The sequence below is a fragment of the Micromys minutus genome (assembly GCF_963924665.1).
Source record: "Micromys minutus genome assembly, chromosome: 33".
Classification (NCBI taxonomy): Eukaryota; Metazoa; Chordata; class Mammalia; order Rodentia; family Muridae; genus Micromys; species Micromys minutus.
This window is the reverse complement of record NC_137968.1, coordinates 21,185,887-21,208,853: the sequence shown is the minus strand read 5'-3', so window position 1 is coordinate 21,208,853 and position 22,967 is coordinate 21,185,887. Positions and strand designations below refer to the sequence as shown.

At 46.2% G+C, this 22,967-nt stretch overlaps 1 protein-coding gene across 1 annotated transcript; it reads left to right on the top strand.

Annotated features, from left to right (window-relative positions):
- Nucleotides 1-1,773: 1,773 nt before the first annotated feature.
- Nucleotides 1,774-13,453, top strand: LOC308414246 (uncharacterized protein C8orf76 homolog). The gene is made up of 6 exons (XM_080909447.1): nt 1,774-1,959; nt 3,424-3,519; nt 4,336-4,479; nt 6,292-6,728; nt 9,440-9,572; nt 13,100-13,453. The coding sequence occupies exons 1-6, from the start codon at nt 1,843-1,845 to the stop codon at nt 13,295-13,297; spliced, it is 1,125 nt and encodes a 374-aa protein (XP_080765573.1). The 5' UTR covers nt 1,774-1,842; the 3' UTR covers nt 13,298-13,453.
- The last annotated feature ends 9,514 nt before the right edge of the window (nt 13,454-22,967 follow it).

The window sequence follows — 22,967 nt, the reverse complement described above, 5'->3', positions numbered from 1 at the left end:
AAGCCCTCTCATTTTACTGGTTTACTGTCTTGAGGCTTATTAAGTGAGGCCTTGTTTACAAACTCCAATTTCTAGGCCCTAGCTCCTTGACTTCAATAGGGGATTTTTTAAAAGGTCCTAATTCTCGCTACAGTTTGCTATCCATTAGGGCTCCACAGGGTCCTAATAGCTACATTTGCACTTCAATTGGAATTCTACCATAGCACGCCAAGCTTGTAGACTCAAGCTGGGTAGATGCCTGAATTGGTTGTTATATAAGATTTAGGTTTAAATTTTCAAACGAAAGGGAAGCGATTATTAGTCAATAAACATAGCTTTCTTTTTGTAGACAAATATGCCATGATTGTGGGAGTAAAGTAAGCAAGGAGGTTCTTTTGGCAAAAGGTTGGAAACTACTGAGCTCAGGAATTGAGTCCAAAGGGCAAAAACTATCACTTACCCACACACAGCCCCAAAACAACATCCTGCCATTTTAGCACATGCTAAACTCAGTTGCTGGGCAGGAGGCTAGAACTAGCTGGCCTCAGAGCAGGAGGGAACAAATTCTGTGACCAAATACCATTCATAAAGAAAAAGCTAGAAGAACTCTCCATGCCTGCCTTTGCTCCTGGAGCAGAGATTTTAAAAAGAACCCATGTCACCCTCTTCACCTCGAAAACTTTATGAGCCTTCTTTTAATCAATACCCATTTCATGTACTGGGTTGCACAGTTAATGAACCAAGGATGACAAAGCCAGATGCACGTGGCTCTTGCAGTCTTCAGCACTTAGCTGTATTACCTTCTAAGGCAGGGCATAACGGAATTAGGGCGCATATATCCCTTCTTAGGATATTTTTTTTCTTGGTGATATTACAAAATTTTTCATACGCTTTTCTGTAATATCCGAATTTTTAAATAACTATTGCATTTCTGATGAGAAAACAAAACAAAAACCCCATGTATTAAAAATACACTTCCCCTGGATGAATCCCACAATCCAATGAGGCCATTGAATACACAGCTGAGTCCACATTTTGTGAGTCATGAGCAGATGAATTTGAAACCCGGGGAGGTGGGTTAGGTTGCCCTGTACGAATCTGTAGAGTAGGAAATAGAGCTGAAGAAAAAAACCCTGGAAGCAGCTGGTGGAAGAGGAGCAGGCGTGAGGGAAAATAAAACACATTATGACTAGCTCCGCATCAGTGCTGTTTAACACAAATCATGGTTTTGTCTATGGCATTACTTTATAGAGTCAAAACATTTCTTAAAAGTCTCAAAATTATGCTAGTCTTGATCGATCCTTTAAATTTCGATGTCTAGCTTTTTATAAATGAGTGAATAGTTCTGGTCTCTTCTTCAGAGACGTTGGGCTTTTGAACAAGTTACTTGACTTCTTTAAGCCACTATCTTCTTTATAAAACAGGAATAACTGTGCTCTTCTCGCAGTTATTATTGAGAAAGAACATGAAGAAATAAAGGCAAAATAAAATGGGGATGGGAATACTGTCAGAGGTTTAAAGCTGGTACTTACCAAGTTAACCGGCTCCCCAGCGACCCCGACTTTTCGAGGTACTCAGGGAAAAAGTACTCTATCCAGCTCCTGACACAGAAAAGTCAATACCTTTGTTGGGAGGTTCAGAAGGACCTAGAGTCAGGTAAGAATGTCTGCTCTACAACAAAATCCAGTTTGCGCGGCCGCTGAAAGACTACCGCTCCCAGAATGCAACGCTCCGGCCGACAGCCCACCGCTTCCGTGTAGGTCGCGCGCCGGTGCCTGGTTGCAATCCGGCGCTTTGGAAGCTGGGTGTTGGGCGTCTCTCTAGGTGTTGCCTTGTTTCGAGGTCCGGGTGCACGCGTGCGTGATGGATACCGGATTCTGGGTGCTGGGCGGCGAATTTGAGGACTCGGTGTTCGAGCAGAGGCCAGAGCGCCGGCCTGAGCCTCCCTCTCCCTACGGTGCCAAGCTCTGCGAGCCGCAGGTGAGACGGCTGCCCTCTTGGCCACTCCTCACCGGAGCCGGCTGTGTCCAGCCGCCCTGCAGTCCGAGGCTAGCAAGCATGGCCACCTCACTCTTCGAGCCTCGTGCTGTCTGTCTCCTGAAGGCCGGCCCGGGCTAGTATGATACACCCCACCCCTGCCCCCAGCCCCGCCACAGGTCCACAGTAGCATCCTTGCAGGCCTGCTGGCTGCCTAGAAGAATAAAATGGTCTCAAGCTAATTTTGTTTCATCATTTCCTAGTTAGATGACGAAAACTGGATAGATGTTTGTCTGGGATGCACAGAAGCCCGCTTCCAGTTAAAAATTCCCTTTGCTCTGTGTGCTCTGTGCGCTTTGTAATATTTTACAGAAGCATCATTGCCATAATCAGATTCCTAAGTCCCTATTCACTCTCAACTGCTCTAAAGAAAGCAGACAGCACTGGTCTGCACTAGATGACTATCATTTCCAGTAACTTCTGTGGCTGAAGACGCGTGCTTTTAGTTTTTAAAACAAACTTGTTATTGACATGTTTATATTGTGGTCATTACACAAGTATACTTTTTAAAGTGAATTTTTAAATTCATTTATTTTTGTGTGGGGGTGACAAATCGCAGGTTTTTTTTCCTTCCACCACATGGGGCCCACAGATCAAAGTCAGATTGTCCAACTTAGTGACAGGTGCCTTTACCCACCGAGAATTCTCACTGACTTTTTGTGATCCTTTTAACAAAAGCAGGCCATCAGAGAGAGGGCTCAGCAGGTGAAGTCACCTGCAGCAGAGTTTGATGACCCATGTTCTATCACCAGAACTGAAAGTGTGGAAGGAGAGAACCAACTAGCAATTTATGGTCCGACATGTGCACAGTAACATGAAATTGCCCACATACATATATATTAAAATGTTTTTTTTTTAATCTGGGCCATCATTAAGATTGTCCTTGGTGGCTAGGGAGGTGGCTCGGTGGGTGAAGTGCCTGGTGGCCAGCATGAGGACCTGAGTTCAGATTCCCAACACTCAGGTAAAAAACTCAGTATGGTAACCAACACTGGAAGATGGGAGACAGGAGTACCTTGGAGTTTGCAGGTAGCTTCAGGTTCAGGGAGAGACCCTGCCTTGAGAAAACAAGATGGAGACTGATAGAGACAACTGACATTGATTTCTGGCCCTCACACCACACAGGCACAGGCACAAACACATTTATGGCACATACAAACATGTAAGTTTAGTCTGATGTAATCATAGGCGCCTGTAGTCTTCAGCACTTGGAAGGCGTATAATGAGACACTGTTTTAAAAAAACAAAATGTAGCCATTCCTTGCCCACTGTTTTGCCTTGAGTCTCATCCTGAAGAAGTGTGTCCTTGATGATTGGACGGTTGCATTATGGGAAAGTGCTTTTGACCGTGAAGTGGAAAAGTATGTCTTCACTCTTCGCCATAAATGTTATCCTCTTGATTTTTAGTGGTTTTATGAAGAGACAGAAAGTGCTGACGATACTGAAGTTCTCACTCTCAAGAAATTCAGAGGAGACTTGGCCTACAGACGACAGGAGTATGAGGTGGGAGTCAGGCCCTCCTACCTCAGCTGGGCTCTTGCTTGACCCACGTAGCACATGCAGAGAGTAGCAGTGTGCTTTGTGGGGTGGATATAGTCTTTGGTGGTGCCTATAGATAATCTTAGACTCCTAAGTCTAGGTCTTTTCTCCAGGGTCCATATTACATTTTGTTTTTTTCATAATTCTGATCAAAGAATTCTTTGAGGATCCCTATAGGTCTGCTTTCCCAAGTTTCTAATATCTACTCACCTGTGATTCTCTAACACATCTCAGGAACAGATTGCCCCAAAATATGTATGAAAAGGGAAGAATGAACAATTAGATGCCAGGTTGTTTCATAAACATGCCTCATTTTATCTTCGGGAGAATATTAATAAAGTATATAGCTTGGCCTGGTGCCATATACCTTTAATCCCAACACTTGGGAGGTAGAGGCAGAGGCACATGGGATCTCTGTGAGTTCAAGACCAGCCTAATTATTTTACATAGCAAATTCAAGGCCAAGATGCTCTCTCTCTCTCTCTCTCTCTCTCTCTCTCTCTCTCCACACACACACATATACACACACCAAAGTCTCAGTAAAACCACAACTCAGAGCCTGTTCTGTTTGCTTCTAGAATGTTCTCTAATACTGTGATACTTTCCATAGTTGTAGACACTATAACCTGCAGCCATTCTGTCTCTAGGTCTCCCATATTTATTGGAAGGGTTGGTTATACTACCACTTTCTGCATAGGAAGGTGTCATCTCTACACTGAGTTCTTTCCTTTCCCCACCCCCTTCATGCCTTCCTTTTTTTTTCTTTTTAATAATTGCCAGAAAGCCCTGCAGGAATATTCTAGTATCTCCAAACAGTTACCACCTACCAATTTTGCCATGAAAAGGGATGTCCAAGAAGGCCAGGCTCGGTGTCTGGCTCACCTTGGGAGGCATGAGGAGGCACTGGAGATAGCAGAAGACCTGGTAAGTGGTTCTGTTGCTTGTTCTCTGCCTTGTACCAAGGACAGGAAAAAAATAACTTCCTGCTAGAGGCAGAATTGGTGGGCCGGGATTACAGAAGGAAAAAATCAGTGTAGTTACTGGGATGAATGCATAGAGCTCCAGATGTGACCGTTTTCTTGGATTATTTCTCCTGTGGTAAGCTGAGAGTTATTGCCTAGAAATCATATTTTCAGAAGTTTTACTTTTGTGAGAGAGATAGGATTAAGTGATTTTTTTTCTAGGTTTTTCAAAGATGTATTTTAATTTTTAATCGTGTGTGTGTGTGTCTGTGTGTGTGTGTGTGTGTGTGTGTGTGAGTCTCAGTGTGGGTATGGGCATGTGAGTGCAGGTGCCAGGAGCTCAGAGTCAGTGGATCTCCCTGGAGCCGTTTGAGTTGCCCAGTTTGGGTGCTGGGAACCAAATCTGGGGCCTCTGCATGATCAATAAGTGCTCTTAATCACAGAATCGTCTCTAGTCTTCATTGCTTTATTGTTGCAGTACTGGGAAAATCCCTGAAACACATTTAAATGGATTTTAATGTCCAAAGAGGGACTATGCTATCAAACCCTTGCTTATTAACTTACATACCAGTCAACTTTAGATTACTAATCATATGATCGGAGTCAGAGTCTAGAGGCCAGCATTCCGCTGCATGTCTGTAACTTTAGCAGAGAGACGTTTGCTGGGAGCGTCACAAATTCAAAGCCATCTGTCAGGGCTACATAATGCACACATATATCCTAGTTTTAAATTCTTGTAGAGCAGGAGTGGGGAGGGATTATGTCTGTGTGTAGCACCTGCTTCACAGGAACATGTGCCTGCTTTCCCAGTGGCAACTGCTTTTTAGTAACAGTGCATTATCGATGGTAGCAACAGGAGAGTAGCTTCTAAGGCTAATCCAGACAGGATCCTATTAGAAACAATGTTTTTACATGTTGTTTGTTTACATAGAGGGGTGGGATACATACTGCAGTCAGTCTCTCCTGCCACCCCATGGGTTCCAGGGATTGAACTCAGCTCATCAGCCTTGGCAGCAAGAACCTTTTCACACTGAGCCACCTCCAAAAACCACAGCCTGATTTAAGGATGTCATTGTTCCTCATAGCTCCACAGCCACGCCTGTGGCAGACCCGGCACTGTGCTCTATTCGGAACCAAATCCAGGGCTCCTGTAGACCTTAAGTGGTCTTCCTGGAATGCTAAACCTTAAGCAATAGAAAGAGTAAAGTTAGGTGTGCTTAGAGTTCAGGTAGGACTGGGATCACCGGATACGTTATGTGGAGCTTTATTTCATGTTTGCCCACTTGTTATACAAGTGTATACTCAGCTGGTGTCCACTTCCACTGAGAACTGTGGGCTGCATACTGGGTAGTTTGGCTTTTGACACTTGGTTTAGTTCTGTGCAGAAGTGTGACCTGGGCAGACTGTGCTTTCCTTAGATTTCATATGAGGCTAAAGATAATTTCACTCTGCCATTTGCTCTCTGTAGACTAACTTGGAAAAAACTGAACCCTTTCTCCTAACCCACAGAGTATTTGCCATATTGCAAATTAGGCAGGAGATAGTGGCTCTCAGGGAGACATCAAAGGGTTTTCTGATCAGAAGGAAACCCCCTGTGCGCATCCTCACAGGATATGGTTCGAAACAGGGAATCTGAGGAAGGATTAAGTTCACTTGACCCATGTAGCACTTACACATGCGTCTGGTTTATAACATATACAACCTGGGTCTTTTGGTGCTCCCACTTTTATATGGAACCATTTTGTAGTTAAGGTTCTTTGCTTTCTCTTCTCAGGAAAGCAAAGCAACCAACACAGACCATCTGACCACAGTGCTGTACCTCCACCTGGCTATCTTTTCCAGACTGCAGAGCTGGGAGAAGACGGTTCTCTGCTTGCAAAAGCTGATTTCCCTGCACCCTCTGAACCCTTGGAGCTGGTGTAAATTGGCAGAGGCATACCTAAATCCAGGGCCAGACCTGCCAGCATTGGGTGCGTCACCTCAGGGACAGAAAAGTTCTGCCCCAAGTGACAAGGCTGCCAGTGCCTCTGTATACTCGGGATCAGGCTCTCTTTTGTCTTTCCCTGCAACCTTGCCTGAGAGTGCACTGTTTCCCATGGAAGCCAGTGGTTGCAGTACTCAGAAGAGTATGCAGAGCTGTCTGGCAGGACGGAGGGAAGAAACACAGATGGAGGCTCGGAGGAAAGCATGTGCCTCTCTGATCCGCGCCAGGTAAGCAGAGAGGAGCTGGAGGAAGGCTGTTCATTTTGTTGTTTTAAGGGAGGACAGATTTCTTTAAATAAAAATTTAAGGTTAGCATACATGGTATGTAGGGATGGAGGAATCCCCTACATGTGCAGCCACACAGATATCAGTGTGGGGTTCAAAAAAAAAAAAAAAAAAAAAAAAACCCAATCGGAGCCTGATGTATACTCCTTCAGTCCCAGCACTTGAGAGGCAGAAGCAGATAGACTCTGTGAGTTTGAGGCTAGCCTGATCTACAGAGAGGTTCAAAATGACCAGGGCTATGTAGAAAAATCCTGTCTCAAACAAACAAACAAGCAAACACACTTTAAAACAAAAACCAAATATAAAAATGACATGTAGGGTTGTGGGTCCCTCCTCCGCTCCACCACAGGGCATTGCCGCTTGGGAAGGCGGGATGTGGGGAGTTTGACTGTTCTTATCCCACACTGTCAGGTTAATGTGAGAAAACTCAGCCATCTGGGAAATGAATACTAAACCACAGCCGGACATGAACGAATATTAAAAACGTCTCATATGCTGCTGTAGAGGCCTGGAATGTCACCACTTGGGCACCTGATATAGGAAGCTCATGATCACTGTGTAGACCAGCTGGCTTCAGGTTCATGAATAAGCACGTCCTGATGGCTGGAATCAAAGGTGTGTGCCACCGTGCCTAGCGACTGTGTTACTTTTATTCACATATGCCAGGCACTTGCTTGGTGCAAGGATCATAAAGATGATTAAAAAAAAAAAAAAAAAAAAAAAAGCAAAACTGAGACTCTCATTCCTTGCAACAGTCATTGTGTTGAGGAAAATATACATGCAGCCAAGGCCAGGCACACAGCTGCTGAGGACTATGTCCTAGTATGAGCAGAACACCACGGGGACCAACCAAAGGGAAGAAGCAGCCTTTCTGGGTCTGTGTTCGTGCTGAATATCTCAGGGACGAGTGCTCAACACCTGGGTTCTCCTTCATAGTATTGTGATTTTTGGGCTGCACATTGGATCGGTTTATGGCCCCAAAGTCCTCTGTCTGTGCCGTCCACAGTTCTTTGTGTTGTCTTGCTCATTTGGATACTGTTCATCAGGTGAGGAAGGTGTGCTATTGTGTTTGGTGATATGGAGAGAAGGCTTGGCTAAAAGGCATAGGAGCAGTCACATGGTCTGGTGTCTCGGGGTTTCTATTGCTGTGAAAAGGTATTTCCAGCACAGCAACTCTTATAAAACATATCAATAGGGACGGCTTACAGTCTCAGGGGTTAGTCCATTGTCACCATGGCAGAGAACATGGCAGCATGCAGGCAGACATGATACCAGAGAGGTAGCTGAACAGACACTGGGCCTGGCTTGAACTTCTGAAACTTCAAAGCCCACTCCCAGTGACATATTTCCTACCGTTTCTAAAGAGTGGCCACACCTACTCCAGAAAGTCCTTTGAAATAATACCTCCCCCTGTGAGCCTGCGGGGGCCCATTCTCATTCAGAGCACCCCAGGTGGCGGGAGCAGCAGTGTGGGAGAAGCCCCAGGGAAGCTGTGAACTACAGTTGTGGGGCTAGGGGGATCGGAGGGCTTGAGTCAGATCTGACTCTGAAGGCTCTGATTGGCTGGTGAACCTGGACTGGTCTGATGGCCAGCTGTCTGGCCTTGCACAAATTACAGACTCTTGAGTTCCAGGTTCCTCATCTTGCTTGATGGAGGAATGGGGGAAATGCCTGCCTGAGGGTGTGGAGTTAAAGTCTCAATTACGCACTGAAGCCGCACTGTTTGTAACAAGCAGTTGGCAAACGTTGGCTAGGAGCAGTTTCAGTGTGACTTTTTTTTTAAATCATTTTTTGCTTGTGGGTTGATTTGAGGCAGTGCTCACTGTGTAGCTAAGGCAAGCCTGGAACTTTTGTGCCTCTGTCTTCAGCCTTCCCAGTACTGCCGCCCTGGCTCAAGGACTTGACCCTTCTCTTGAAGGCCCAGAGAATATTCATAAACTTTGAAGTGGGGTGTGATCTGAGCTGCAGTAGTGCAGTGCTAGGAAAGGTAGAACACTGTCATGGCGGTGGGGAGGAGAGAAAGAAGAAAGGAGTGAGGAGGAGGAGGAGGAGACTCTGGAGTATGCCCTGGCTGCAGAGGTGGATTGGGCATGCAGATGGATGGGCAGGGTAGACTCGGGATACAGGAATGAACGACTTCAGCTTGATGTACTGAGAACTTGATGCCGTGGAACATTCAGCCAGAGCCCTCGTTAGGGAAGGGGCTGAGCTCAGAAGACAGCAGGTTAGGGTCACTGAGCACGTTCATAGTAAGCGGTTGTGAAGTGACATTTGAGGTTTGGTCCTGTTTGGGTACTCACATGTGCCAGCGAAGCCAAGTACAACTTGAGGTCCAGGCTTTATGGAGACGGCAGATGCCAGCATCCACGGAACAGACCATGTGGCTGGGCTGGCTTTGAACTTCCACTGCCTACCTTCCTTCCTCCTGTTTTTGAGACAGGCTCACTGTAGTCTGTTGTGCCCTGGTTTCTGTCTCAGCCTCAGAGTCCTAGTTCTTTCTCAGTTGTAAAGGAAGGCAGCTTGCTGAGAACTGAAGCTGTAGGGACTCAGGGATGATTCTAGTGAGGCCAGCAGGACTCCCGGCTCAGTACCTGGCTCAGGATGGCACAGGTCCCTGTAGCAGAGCCTCTCACACTGAGACTTTGTTTCCTCAGACTCTTGCTTCAGCTCGCCCAGTCTCAGCAAACATCGTTCGCTTTGGAGAAGAACTTGAGGACTCAGAAGGAAATTTCGGGGAAAGTGAAGGAGTTCAACTTTAGGGAAGACACTTTGCAGTTGATGGAGGAGGTACGTAGCTGCTCAGATTTATGTAAGGCAGCATCATGGTGATCTCATCTCATTTTGAAGGTCCTCTGGGTTTTCCAAGTCACCAGAGTGGTCCTCACCATCCACCTGCCGTATACCTGCTTTCTTGTTCTCGTCAGTGTTAATTAGCCTGCCCACGTGAGCATCCTAAGTAACATGCCTACGAAACAGGTAACACTTGTTTCAATGTGGAATTCACTGAGTAATAATTTTTTTTTTGCTGGAGATTGAACCCAGGACCTTGTACATGCTAGGTGATCAATATACTACCGAGTCAGCCATGGTGCTGAACTTTAATGGACAAGTGTCTGTATCTGAGCAGGCGTTTTATGTAGCTTCCCTCCTCTCCTCCCAACAGCCAGTGCCGTGGAAGACAGGCAGGGCTGGAACTGAGGCTTAGAGAGGTTGCAGCTGCTTGAAGTTAGGGCCAGAGGCAGCATAGACCCGCCATGAGAAGTGTTCTCTCACTCTATCTACCATGTCACCTTAATGTTTACAGAAAAAAGCAGACGCCACTTTTAAGCCTCTGTGAGCTCTTTCTACAGCTGTCTGTCTGTAAAGAGCACTGCCGAGGATAGCAGAGGTTGTGTGCTTCAGCTCTGTTTCCTTCCAGTACAATGTCAGGTCCCAAAGAAACCCTGGCACGGCTAACTGTGGTGCCTATTAGCATGCAGAACGCCTGCATGGCCGCTGAGCCCAGCATCAGTCCTCCTGTGAGAATGACTCTTTGTGTGCATGCTGACATCATTCCTTTAAGAATCACTTACTGCGCATTTGCTATTATCGCCAGGGAATCAGTTACTTCCCTTGTTGCTGTGAGAAGTCACCTTACAATTTGTGTTGTCTGGGCTGGTCTTAAACTGCTGTGCTCAGAGGATTGTCCAGTCTTGGTCTCCAGAATAGTTAGAGCTATAGATGCATGTCAGCATAACTTCCCTTCCTTCCTCCCTCCTTCCTTCCTTCCTTCCTCTCTCCTTCCCTTCCTCCCTCCTTTTCCCCTTCCTTACATTCTTCCTATTTGATCCCCCAAAAAACACATTTAAAAAACTAGGTGGGTGTGGTAGTGCTGGTGCCGGAGGCAGGGACAGGTGGAACCTTGAGATAGCCAACTGTCCTACCCTAATGTGGGTTCTAGGCCAAGTGAGAGGGAGACGCACTGGATGAGTGACACTCAAGCTTGACACCTCGTCTCCACATGTGCACCCACCTCTGTTCACACAAACTGAATGGAAGAAGCTTTTAGTGCTTGATTCTACAGATAAGAAATATCACTTTCCATAGTAGATAGTAAGTACAAACCTAAGTTCAAATTTAATAAAAGCGCTACTAGTGAAGTTTAAGTGGAATGTGATTGCCTGAATTCCTTTTGAGGGAGTTGGTAAAACATGTTTTAGAGCTGGGCATGGTGGCACATGCTTTTAATCCCAGTACTTGGGAGGCAGAGGCAGGTGGATGTCTGAGTTTGGGGCCAGCCTGGTCTACAGAGCTTGTTTCAGGACAGCTAGGACTAACAGAAACACCTTGTCTTGGAGAGTATTTTAGTTATGGTGACTATTGCTGTGATGAAACACCGTGACCAAAGCAAGTTGAGGAAAGGGTTTATTTGGCTCACACTGTCATCACTGAAGAAAGTCAGGACAGGAACTCAAACATGGCAGGAACCTGAAGGCAGGAACTGATGCAGAGGTCATGGAGGGGTGCTACTCACTGGCTTGTTCATTATGGCTTGGTCAGCTTGATTATAAAATGTAGGTCTACTAGCCCAGGGATAGCACTGCCCCCAGTGAACTGGACCCTCCCCATCAGTCACTCATTAAGAGGGTGTCCTACAGGCCTGCCTACAGTCCTGTCTTATAGAGACATTTTCTTAGTTGATGTTCCATCCTATCACATGACTTTAGCTTGTGTTCAGGGATCCCCGGCAGCCCCCTTTTAATGTTTAATGTATGTGGCTAAATGCGTGGTTGCAGGAGTGGATGTGTGTGGAGGTTGGAGAGAGGCAAGGTCTCCCATTGACCTTGGGTTTGCACTGTAGGCCAGGCTCCCTGGCTCTTGTCACAGAGATTACTGGGACTTAGCTCGATGCCATGCTGTCATGGGTTCCCAAGATCAAAAGAGTCAAGCACATCAGGCAGGTGTTTTGCTGTCTAACACCCCTCAGCCACCTTGCTCACTGTTTTGTCCTGATTGGCCTCATAGTGAAACCTCAGCTTCCCAGGTAGCTTCCTCTTAAGAAAATGACTTCTAGTGTTTTCATATTTTAAAATTCCATATTTTAAGATAATAATTTTAAGACTAGGCATGGTTTCATATACCCTTAATACCAGCACATCTCAGGCAGCGACAGGTGGACCTCTGTGAGTTCAGGAGCAGTATAAACAAAAACTAATTTCCATCAGGCCTGAAAAGCCATCACTTGTGAGACATGTCATTGTGATGCTGTTGAGAGAACATCACATCATTTACATGTGACATATCAGTTCATGAATTTAGAGACACTGAAATGCAAAACTGACGCACCTCAGAACTGATGAATTAGTAAAAAGCACAGCGTCTCATTGAGTGTGTGTCAACTGGGGCTGCGGAGGTGGCCTGGTGGATAAGAACTCTTATGCTGTAAGCACAAGCATGCAGACGTGAGTTCTAATCCCCACCCTTCACATAGAAGCCAGGCATGGTTGTAAATGCCTGGAACCCTAGCACTGGGGACAGAGAAGTGGATTCTGGGAGCTGGCTGTCTGGCCAGACTAGCCAGACAGCCAGTTTAAGGCTCAGCCAGCAGCTGTCTCAAGGAAATCAGGCAGGGAGTGAATCAAGAATTCCTCTTTTGAATTTGGTATACACAAGCAAGGGTGCATATGTTCACACACACAAGCATACAGCACACACATGTGCACACACACAAAGCCTGTAGTCTAGTTTTCGTAGTCATGGCTGAGTGTGTAAATTCTCATGCTGTGAAGCTTGCTAGGACTTCATTTTCCTCACTTCTGTTACTTATTACTAAAGGACCACTTACTGAGATTACATAAAGGCCTCCTGGAACTTGAGTGGTCTCATCAAATCCCAGGATTGAGTCTGTGTTGCTGCAGTTGTGATTGTGACCAGGAGGGGGCAGTCTTGTACCTTTAGGGGATGTGCTATGGCCCTGAGAGACCCTTGGCTGTGGAGGGTTGGAGTTTTCAGGTCTGTGAGAGGTTGACATAGCAGCCTGTTGCTTGGATCTTCGCTGTCTTTGACTTCTTTGGAGGAACTTGGATAATATGGATTCGTGTCTCACATCATACCCTGACCGAGCTCTGTCCCTACCTTTTTAGCCCTAGCCTCTCAGGAGGGAGAAGCCCACAGCTACACTGACATCAGAAAAATCTTTGATTCAGTGCTTCCTGGAGCCCAGGTGGCATCCACGACATGGGAACAGGGCTTTAGTGTGGAATGCTTTTCAGCTGGTAAGTAATCTCCGAAACTGGGGTGATGTTTTGTTTTTTCCTCTTCTCATCCTGAGACAGGCTATGGGGGAAGATATTGTCCCAGAAAAGATAAAAGAGGAGCTTCATTCGGAGGTGAAGTGTGTGGGCCCCGCAGCCCTGATGGCCTCGGTGGTTGCATCCTCCAAAGAATTTGAAGACAAGTGGTTCAGAAAGATCAAAGACCATTTCTGTCCCTTGGAAAATCAGTTCCACGTGGAGATTCAGATCATGGCTTAGGAAACCACTTCAGAACCTGAATATCCTGTTTACTTAGACAAGATCTGTAAAATCATGGAAAACTAAGACAAAGAAGATTCTTTATATTTATAAAAATTTCTCTCCCACGTAATTTCAGCGGTTTTGGTTTTGCTGTTTATTTGCTTGTTTTTGTGTCTTCGGTGCCCTCGGTACTGCTTTGTAGGCCTTCCCTAAGTCAGCGTGCGTCTGCTGGGACAGTAAATAAAGGGGCTGTGTTACTTTTGCTGCTGCTGTTGTTGCTGCTGGCATAACCACTTAAGGGTTGGCGGTGACCGATGGTTTCATAGCACAAGGCTCCGTCTCAGTGGCCAGGAAGCAGAGGGAGACAGAGAAGGGCCTGGAACAATACAGCCCTCAAGGACATGGCAGAAGTGACCTCCTTCCTCCAGCTAGACCACTGCCTAATATCCCCACTGTCCCCATGCAGTATCTTCCAGCTGGGGACCAGGACTTCAACAGTCTTGCATGGTCAACAGAAAGGACATCTCATATTCAAGCCTTGGGAATAGACTTTTAAAGATTTTCTGACCCTTTGAAAACGGTTACTATGTTGCAAGAACCTATTGCTCATCCATTAGGAATGACCAGGAATACTGAAGTGGTAAGTGTACACCGGGTGTGTCAGGAACTGCAGTCAGGTGTTATCCTACTTGCTAAGCTTCCTGTATGCTGACTGAAGACAGGACACTCCTGAGTCAGAGACCGGATTCCGTCACCCAGTGCTCAGCAGGGTGAGCCTGAGCGTGTTTGTGTTGGCTGCACATGTGGGTCCACACGGATGCACCAATCGCACAAATCCTGAGGAGGCTGCATATGTGGGTCCACACGGATGCACCAATCGCACAAATCCTGAGGAGGCTGCACATGTGGGTCCACACGGATGCACCAATCGCACAAATCCTGAGGAGGCTGCACATGTGGGTCCACACGGATGCACCAATCGCACAAATCCTGAGGAGGCTGCACATGTGGGTCCACACGGATGCACCAATCACACAAATCCTGAAGAGGCTGCACATGTGGGTCCACACGGATGCACCAATCACACAAATCCTGAGGAGGCTGCGCATATGGGTCCACACGGATGCACCAATCACACCAAGTGTGTATCACTGTCTGCTGTAACATACATATGGCAGCTTGCCCTACAGGAGAGGAGCCCTGGCTTTAGGAGATCAGGTTGCTAGAATGATTTGTGTGCCTGCCTCACGCACCTCTGCTCTTGCTATTCAGACATCCTGAAAGATGTCTGGAACAAGCATTTGCTCAAGCCACATATACCATGGTCCCTAACGTCTGCATGTACAAAGGGCCATTTTCTTACAAAAGAAATTACCTAGGATAGAATTACTCTTCTCTGGTGGGAAGCCTGACCCTGTGCTGTTTTATTCAGACTTTCATGGAGAGAGAATTCTAGCCCCTGGACAAAGGGTGCAGCCCCCAGGATTTCTCTTCATCCTTCTACTGACCCTCCCCAGATAGAAAGGGGCTGAGCATGCCGAGTCTGAGGACTCTCAGGAGCTGGTTAGTTTGACCAGCAAGTGCAAGTTTAGTTTATCAAATGGGAAAAAAAGACAAGTTAACAGGTGCTGAGGTTTTCCAGTCAGTGAAGTGTTGATGTGAGAACCAGGACCATTGAAGTTCAAAGCCTCAGCTGTCACTGAGGGTGGGTGGGACATCTGGAGGACAGGGCACCTGCATTTCATCACCAGAGTTCCCCAGTCATTTCCAGCACAGGTTGGGAAGGTAATGGGCTGGGACTGCTGGGGAAGAGGCTCCCCTGCTGTGTGTTCACATCTCTACCTGCTCGCCAAAGGAGTGACTCACTGGGAAGTGAGTGTATGGTGACACAGGTGTGGCTGTCTGCTCTCCAGCAAGGGTGGGACGCTGGGTTGGTTTCTTCTCTTGTTGGGGTAACCAAGTATCAGACAAGAAGCAATCTAAAGAAGGAAGGGTTTATTTTGGCTCTCAGTTTGAGAGCACAGTCTGCAGTGGCAGTGAAGACCTGGTAGCTGGAGTTGAGGCAGCTGATCATGTTGAAAAGCTCCTCAGACATACCCAGGACTCTCTCCTAGCCTAGGGGATTCCAGATCCTGTTTCCTTGGCAGTGACGATAATTTATGGTGGAGCCCAGTGTTCCCACTGCCGCCCTTCCTGTAAAGGGTCAGTCCCTGGGAGTCAGAAGCCAGTTCCTACAGAAACAAGTGTCTCAGATGTCTCCAACACCTGTGCAGCATGACATTTTATCAAGGACGAGCTTCGCTTTGGGGAAACTGTGGGTCATACATACCTCTAGCAAATGAATACAAGCTAGTGTTTACAGAGAGATGGTTTTAAACAGGAGCCTTCTCAAAAAAATGTATTCTTGGAAAGTAGTTTATTTGCACCCAGCTTGCCAGGGCTTTAGGGCTTGATAGGAAAGCAAGAAAACCAGCAAAGAAGCAAAGAAGGAACACAAAACCTCACGAAGCTTGGCTGCTGTGGGGTTGCACACTCATGTTGCACACTCATCAAATCAGGAGCAGCCTCGTGTGCATATGGGTGCTTCCCTCCCTGACTCTGTCTTATGGCTGAACCAGACTTAGGTTAGTGTTTTGGGAATGTCCAAATGACAGGCCAGTGAATGGCACCTGGGTTCCATTTTCCCAAATGATTGTCACTCGGAAACTTGCAGGAGTTGGGGGCAGGGCTGGAGGAGAGACTGGAGGAACTGGAGGGATGGGAAAAATAGACGATGCTCACATTTCCCTTATTCCTCCTTCCCTGTCGGTACTGGGCGGCCTCATCCCCCGAGGCTTTGGTGCAGGATTGGTGCTGCCTGCCTTTTGGAAGAGCAGCCCGGACTTTCCCAGGCCCATGTCCTCTGCCTGGCAGGGTCTTCTGTCTCCCCGCCCTTCTCCCTCAGGCTAAGGGAGCTCAGGGACCATAAGCATGGCAGTTCTGGGATCTTGGTGCCAACATACCAATTCTTTGAGTCAGGAATATGCATCAGGCCCTCTAGAGCAGCAGTTAAGCCCAGACCTGTAGACTACCCATTGCAGAATGTGAAATAGAACATTCAGGAAGGAGATGACTTCCTACATGTGTCTCTGTTACTATGACAGGGGGACTCCCAGAAAGGTACTCTTGGCTCTGCCTCTTGGCAGAAGTGTCCCTGACCCAGACTAGGAAGAGATGATTCATATTTAGAATAACCCTGAGTCTTTTCTTTAACTTCAGGGCCACTGTGTATTTGAGGAATAGCTGCCAGAAATAACCCCTTCACTGCTGATGGAGATAAGTTTTTGTTTTGTTTTGGATAGTGCTTTGCTATAAGGCCTAAGCTAGCCTGGAACCTTTTATATAACCCAGGCTAGTAAACCTGATCTTTCTGCCGTAGCTTCTCTAGAACTGAGATTATATTTATATTATACTATACTATATGATTTCACATTACAAACAGGTGCCACCATGCAACGTGAGACACAGTGCATCAAATCCCTGATTTGATAAAGCTGTGCTGTATCAAAAGACCTGGCTGAGGTGACTTATCAGCTCTCAGCTGTCCCTGTGCAGGTTTGGGGCCATGTGTGTGTGTTTGTGTGTGTGTGTATGTGTGTGTGTGTGTGTAAGGTTTCAAGTGGCAAAGGTAGGCAAAGCACCTTGGGGTGGATAAGCCAGGGCTCCTCTGGCTCCAGAATCTCCATAAAAGTCCTGCTTGTAAGGGACTAAGTGGCCTGCCCTACATTCCCATAGTAAGGCCCTAACCCCTGGTACCTTAGAATGTGACTATTTAGAAGCAAGACCTTTAAATCCACAGCATTAAAATATAATTAATCGAGATTCTACATAGAAATATAATCAAGAAGAGAGAAGGGAAGAGAAGGAGATGTGAAAAAGACAAAAAGAACGAGTAGCCGATGAAATTATCACTGGATCACGTGATAATGGAGACTGGCAAGACCCAAGATCTTCAGGATGCTTCTCCAAGACCTAGTTTCTGAATGGCCAGGGGCTCAAGGCCAGAGAACTGTTTAGATCAGGTTAAGAAAAAAATTGGCACTTTAGGCTGAAGGCCACCAGACCAGAGGGAATCTTCCTTAATTGTGGAAGGGTGGATCTTTTTATGAGTTTGGCTTCAGCTGACTAGATGAAACCCACCCACTGTAAGAAGGGAAGTCTGCTTTTCTAGCAGTTAATCCCACCCAGAGACACCCAGAACGATCTCTTCCCAGTTATCTGGACATCCCACAGTCTCATGATGTCAACACATAAAACAAACCATTTAATCTCACCCCCTTATCATTCCATTTCCACCTCCTTAAACTCCACCCAATGTCCATTTCCACTGGCACACTGGAAGGGCATCCAGGGACATACATGTTGAAGTAATCTTGTGGGTTTCTTTTTATTTTTTTGTAGCTGTGAATGACAAAATTCCTATAAAAAAACTTTAAGGGAAAAAGACTGTGTTTTGGATTTTAGAGGCTACAGTGTAGAGTAAGGGGTGTAGTTTCTGTGAGGTAAAACATCACAGTGGAGGGCTGGAGTGATGGCTCAGTAGTTAAATAAATAACAACAACAACAAAAAGAAAACCCTCATCGAAGTGGAAGGATATCACAGAACAGCCTTATCACATTCAGGAAGGGGGTGGGGGAGGGAGGGAAGGAGGGGGAGGGAGGGAGGGAGGGAAGGAGGGAGAGGGGGGAGCACTCCTTCAAAGACATGCCTTTTATGTTAGTTACTCTACTGTGGCTGTGATGAGACACCAAGTAACCTATGAAGAAAGTTTGTTCTGCTTACGGTTCCAGATGGTAGAAGGAAAGGAAGAGCAGACATTCTGTTTGTGTAACTGAAGCAGAAGTTAAGGACCCACATCTTAAGCTGCAAACAGACAGAAAGTAGAGAGCAAGACGGGAATGGTACCAGGCTCTTGGGAGGCTGTGCTTCCTTCAGTGAAGTCAATCACAGCCCTCACGGAAGCAGCCATATGGGGAAAAGCTCTCACAGAGATTCCCAGAGGTGTGTTTTACCAGTCTCCCCTGTGTCTTTCTGTCCAAGTTAAAATCACCATAAGTGATTTTATGAGGGTGGGAGACTCCTGTGAGCAAAGAAGAAAGGCCACCAAAGAAATGACTCAGGCGGCGGCTTGATCTGCGGCTTCAGAACTGCTAGAAGATAAGTTGCTTACGGTTGAGGCACCTGGTGATGGTGTTTATAGAACAGTGGTTCTAGGCCTGTCCGGTCCCCTCCCTGAGAGTACATACTCACATCCTCCTTGTTCCTCACCTGCCCATTTGGCTTGGGATGTAGCATCTCCCTTGCCTCCAGAGTTTGCTTAGCTTCTTTCTCTGCACACATGGGGCCAAGGGAGAGAGGCCTGGACGGTGCTGCTCAGGGGAGGCAGGAGACTTGACCTTACCTATTCCAGTGGAGACATCTAGAAATCTGTTTCAAGCCAGAGAAGGGGTCACCCCTCAGCCCTGTGCACACATGGAGCCACTGTCCAACGCTGTCTCCTCAGGACTTCCGTCCAGCACACTTTGAAGCATTACCCAGCCACCTTCACCAGCTCTGCAGAGGAAAGATAGCAAGGTGCTCTTAGAAGAACCAGCCACATCTGCCTTGGAATACACTGAACAACAATGAAGAGGGGTCGCATCTCTGCTGGATAGCTGCGATATTTACATTCCTAATAACTTTTTTTTTTTTTTTGACACACAGACACTCTCGAGGAAGAAGCGGAGAAAGTGACTGTCAGTTTTCTCAGTTTCTCTGTGTCCAACAGCTTCTTGGATCAAGTCCAGAAAAGGAAGCACTTGAGTAAGCTGCTTTGACACTTGGCCAGCAGGGCAAGCTGTGAAGCCACACAAAGGTGGCAGCTCCTTTGCTTGTCCTGTTGAAGCAGTCTTGGGGTGTCACAATAGCCATCTTCCCTGTAGGAATGAAGCTTCTCACAAGCACTCAACTGAGGAGCTGCGATAACACGTGTGGTCTAAGCAGAGTATTGTTCCTGTAGAGATACTGTTGGTCTCTGGGATCTCACAGTGCAGACAGAGCAACACACAGCATTGTGTACAAACCAGTGACTGCAACGGATACTCTAGAAGCACATGACCATTAGCAGCCACCATGGGCTATCCGTGTGGACCTTTCTTTGTTAGAGCACTCCTGTGACTATTCCTGGTTGTCAACCTGACTATATCTGAAATGAACCACAATCCAGAATTGGGAGGCTCACCTGTAATCCTGGTCTTGAGGCATAGTGGCTATGAATCTTGGAACACTAAGGCAAGGAGATGTCTGAGCTCAAGGTCATCTGGGACAAAGTGCCAGGAGTGGGTTACTTCCCTAAAAGCCATTGGCCAGAGGGTTCCCAGACCCTCCCCCAAAGCATAGCTTTATTGCCACTTCCCACAAGCACTAGATGGTAAGGCCTTAGTGCTGGTAGGACAACACACTTTTGGTTTCTTAGGACAGATGAATCAAGCTGGAACTGACCTGCTGGGTAGTGTTCATAGAGCTGAAAGGTATTGTGCAGGTTGTAGGTGGTAAGGGTGAGGGAGAAAAGAGACATCAGTGCTAAAGACCTGTGGCCAACCCTGCATCCTACTAAGGATGTGCTCACTAGTGTGATAGAGGCACCAATGTATAGGGGATATGTTGTGGTAAATATTTTTAAAAGCTCTGTTGCTCTCACTCCAGGAGCCACTCCAGTGTGGAGACAAGTGCAGTTCCCTAGGCGGTTAGATACCAAGCTTTTTACACACGCATCTCATTCCGTGGGCCCCTGCACTGCATCTCTTTGCTCTAGCTGTCTCTCTGCCATTGTCCTCCACAGTCTGGTAAAAACATGACTCAACAATCAATAACTTACCAAACAGATTTACATGTTAAATTCTCAATCCACAATCCATCCACACAATAAACTTACAACCAGTTGACAATGATATAAACCACCCACTTAGATAAGATAAATTGACCTATAGAAATCTATCCCTAGAAAGTATACAAATCTACCCATGGCTACTCAGAGCCACACGGATGGAGATGGGTCATCCTTGTCTACCATCTTGAATCTCCCACTTTTCTTCTTCCACCCTACCAAAACTCTTTACTATCCAATCATGTATAGCCTTGACATCAACCTACAGGGGTAACCAACTGCTACTGGAATGGATTTGAAGCCTACCCTGTGGGAAGTAATTCATGCCTGGTACCATACATTTTATCAAAAGCTCATGACTGGAAAGACCATAGACCTTAGGTCCTAAGGCTTATGGAAAACCTACTATCATTTTTGTAAATATTTATTTATTTATTTATTTATTTATTTATTTATTTATTTATTTATTTAATGTGAGTACACTGTAGCTGTCTTCAAACACACCAGAAGAGGGCATCGGATCCCATTACAGATGGTTGTGAGCCACCATGTGGTTGCTGGGAATTGAACTCAGGACCTCTGGAAGAGCAGCCAGTGCTCTAATCACTGAGCCATCTCTCCAGCTCAACCTACTATCATTTTGTTAAGTGTTCATATTGTCAAACTGCATCCTAACAACTGTTGATGACTATGTTCATAAACCAGCGCCTCCCTCAAATTCTCTCTGCAGCAGTCATCAGTAAATGCAGAGATTTCCAACATTTCAAAGTGCTGAGAATAAATTACTATTGCGTGCTCAGCCCTAAATGGGACATTTACACACACACACACACACACACACACACACACACACACACTGCAAGGCCCAGGTAACATTATGGAAGAGAAGGCAGCATGAATATAAGAGCCGGAAGATAGGAAGAAGTGCTGTGAAGTGCTCTCTTGTGAACATGTCTTGACCAGTTCACCGATGAGCTCGCTGTCACCATGACTACCTGCACAAGACTTGCATAAGGTCAAGCAAGTAAGAATAGCCAACATTCCAATAGGCAGCACCTGGTGGGCTCAGTGGGAACTGGGAGCTAGGGTGCATATGATCAAGTTGCATGTTTGCATGTTTGAGATTGTCAAAGAATAACTAAAAATCTTCTTTACAAAATATGGCTGACTACCAGACCAAAGGGGCAAGACTGATCTCCTGAATGGGACATTTACACACACACACACACACACACACACACACTGCAAGGCCCAGGTAACATTATGGAAGAGGAGGCAGCATGAATATAAGAGCCGGAAGATAGGAAGAAGTGCTGTGAAGTGCTCTCTTGTGAACATGTCTTAGTTTCCATCTCGTCGTAGAGCTTGCCGACTGGAGATCATGTGTTAAGGTTGCTAGTCTCCTAGTTGCTAACCCACTGCCTACTCAGATCTCAGGCTCTCTGTGTAGTGTTTAGTCTGTCCCTCTGCTCCCTATGGCCAGGAGCTAGAGCTCCAGTATCCTACTTACAAGACCAGGCTTGGCAAGACGTGGTATGATTTCCCATCATCCACTGGCAGGTGCTGAAGACTTGGCTGGTCTGTAGTGGGAGCTCAGGTCACCCCCAAAGGATGTTGCTTTATCAAGCCAGTGGGTTTTAGAGGTCATATCAATCAGGTTAAGCTGAACCATGATGTGAAAGGGAAACTCTCCGCATCCCAGTGGCTTAAAGGACAGGTGTACTCCTGCACACTATATATCCATTGTAAGGTGGGAATGGGGAAATTTGTGGATTGTTGCTGCCAAAGTGTGGCTGGCAGATCAGGCCTTCAACCTGCCAGATCCTTCTGGTTGTAAACCAGGATCTGCCTGAAAGTGAGCCTGACGTGCTGCTGTCATAACATTGCTTTCCTACCTCCCAGCCAGCAGGCTGTCACCCAACTATGTGGGCTCAATAGAGTACAAATCATACACACACACACATGCACACACATACACACACACTCATATACATATAAATCATACACACACACATGCACACACATACACACACTCATATACATATAAATCATACACACACACATGCACACACACACTCATATACATATAAATCACACACACACACATACACACACTCATATACATATAAATCATACACACACATTCATATACATATAAATCATACACACACACATGCACACACATACACACACACTCATATACATATAAATCATACACACACATACACACACTCATATACATATAAATCATACACACACATGCACACACATACATACACTCATACATATAAATCATACACACATGCACACACATACACACACACTCATATACATATAAATCATACACACACACATGCACACACATACACACACACTCATACATATAAATCACACACACACATACATATATATTGTCTTAAACATCCATATATTGGTTTTTTAAGACAAGAGTTTCTATGTGTATCCTGGCTGTTGTCCTGGAACTTGCTCTGTAGACCAGGCTGACTTCAACTCAGAGATCTGCCTGCCTCTGTCTCCAGAGTGTTGGGATTAAAGGCCCTTACCACCACTGCCCATTTTCAATAGCCTAGGATAGTAACAGGGCACAGGGAAGCCACTGGCCGGGAGTGGCCAGGAACTGGCTGGCTTTTCCTTCTCCAGTGTTGAGCTCTTCAGACACACACAGGCCACCTTAGAATGAAGGCTTTGGCAGTTTTTGTAACCCTGGGAGCTTTCTCTGTTTTCAACTTTTTAAGCCTACTGTGAAATCCAGTTTAGACCTC

Bases quoted from the DNA above. Each gene is read 5' to 3' on its own strand.
- LOC308414246 (XM_080909447.1), top strand. From the start codon at position 1,843: ATGGATACCGGATTCTGGGTGCTGGGCGGCGAATTTGAGGACTCGGTG. The intron at 4,480-6,291 runs GTAAGTGGTTCT...TTCTCTTCTCAG, and splicing joins TGGAGATAGCAGAAGACCTG to GAAAGCAAAGCAACCAACAC. The intron at 9,573-13,099 runs GTACGTAGCTGC...ATCCTGAGACAG, and splicing joins CTTTGCAGTTGATGGAGGAG to GCTATGGGGGAAGATATTGT.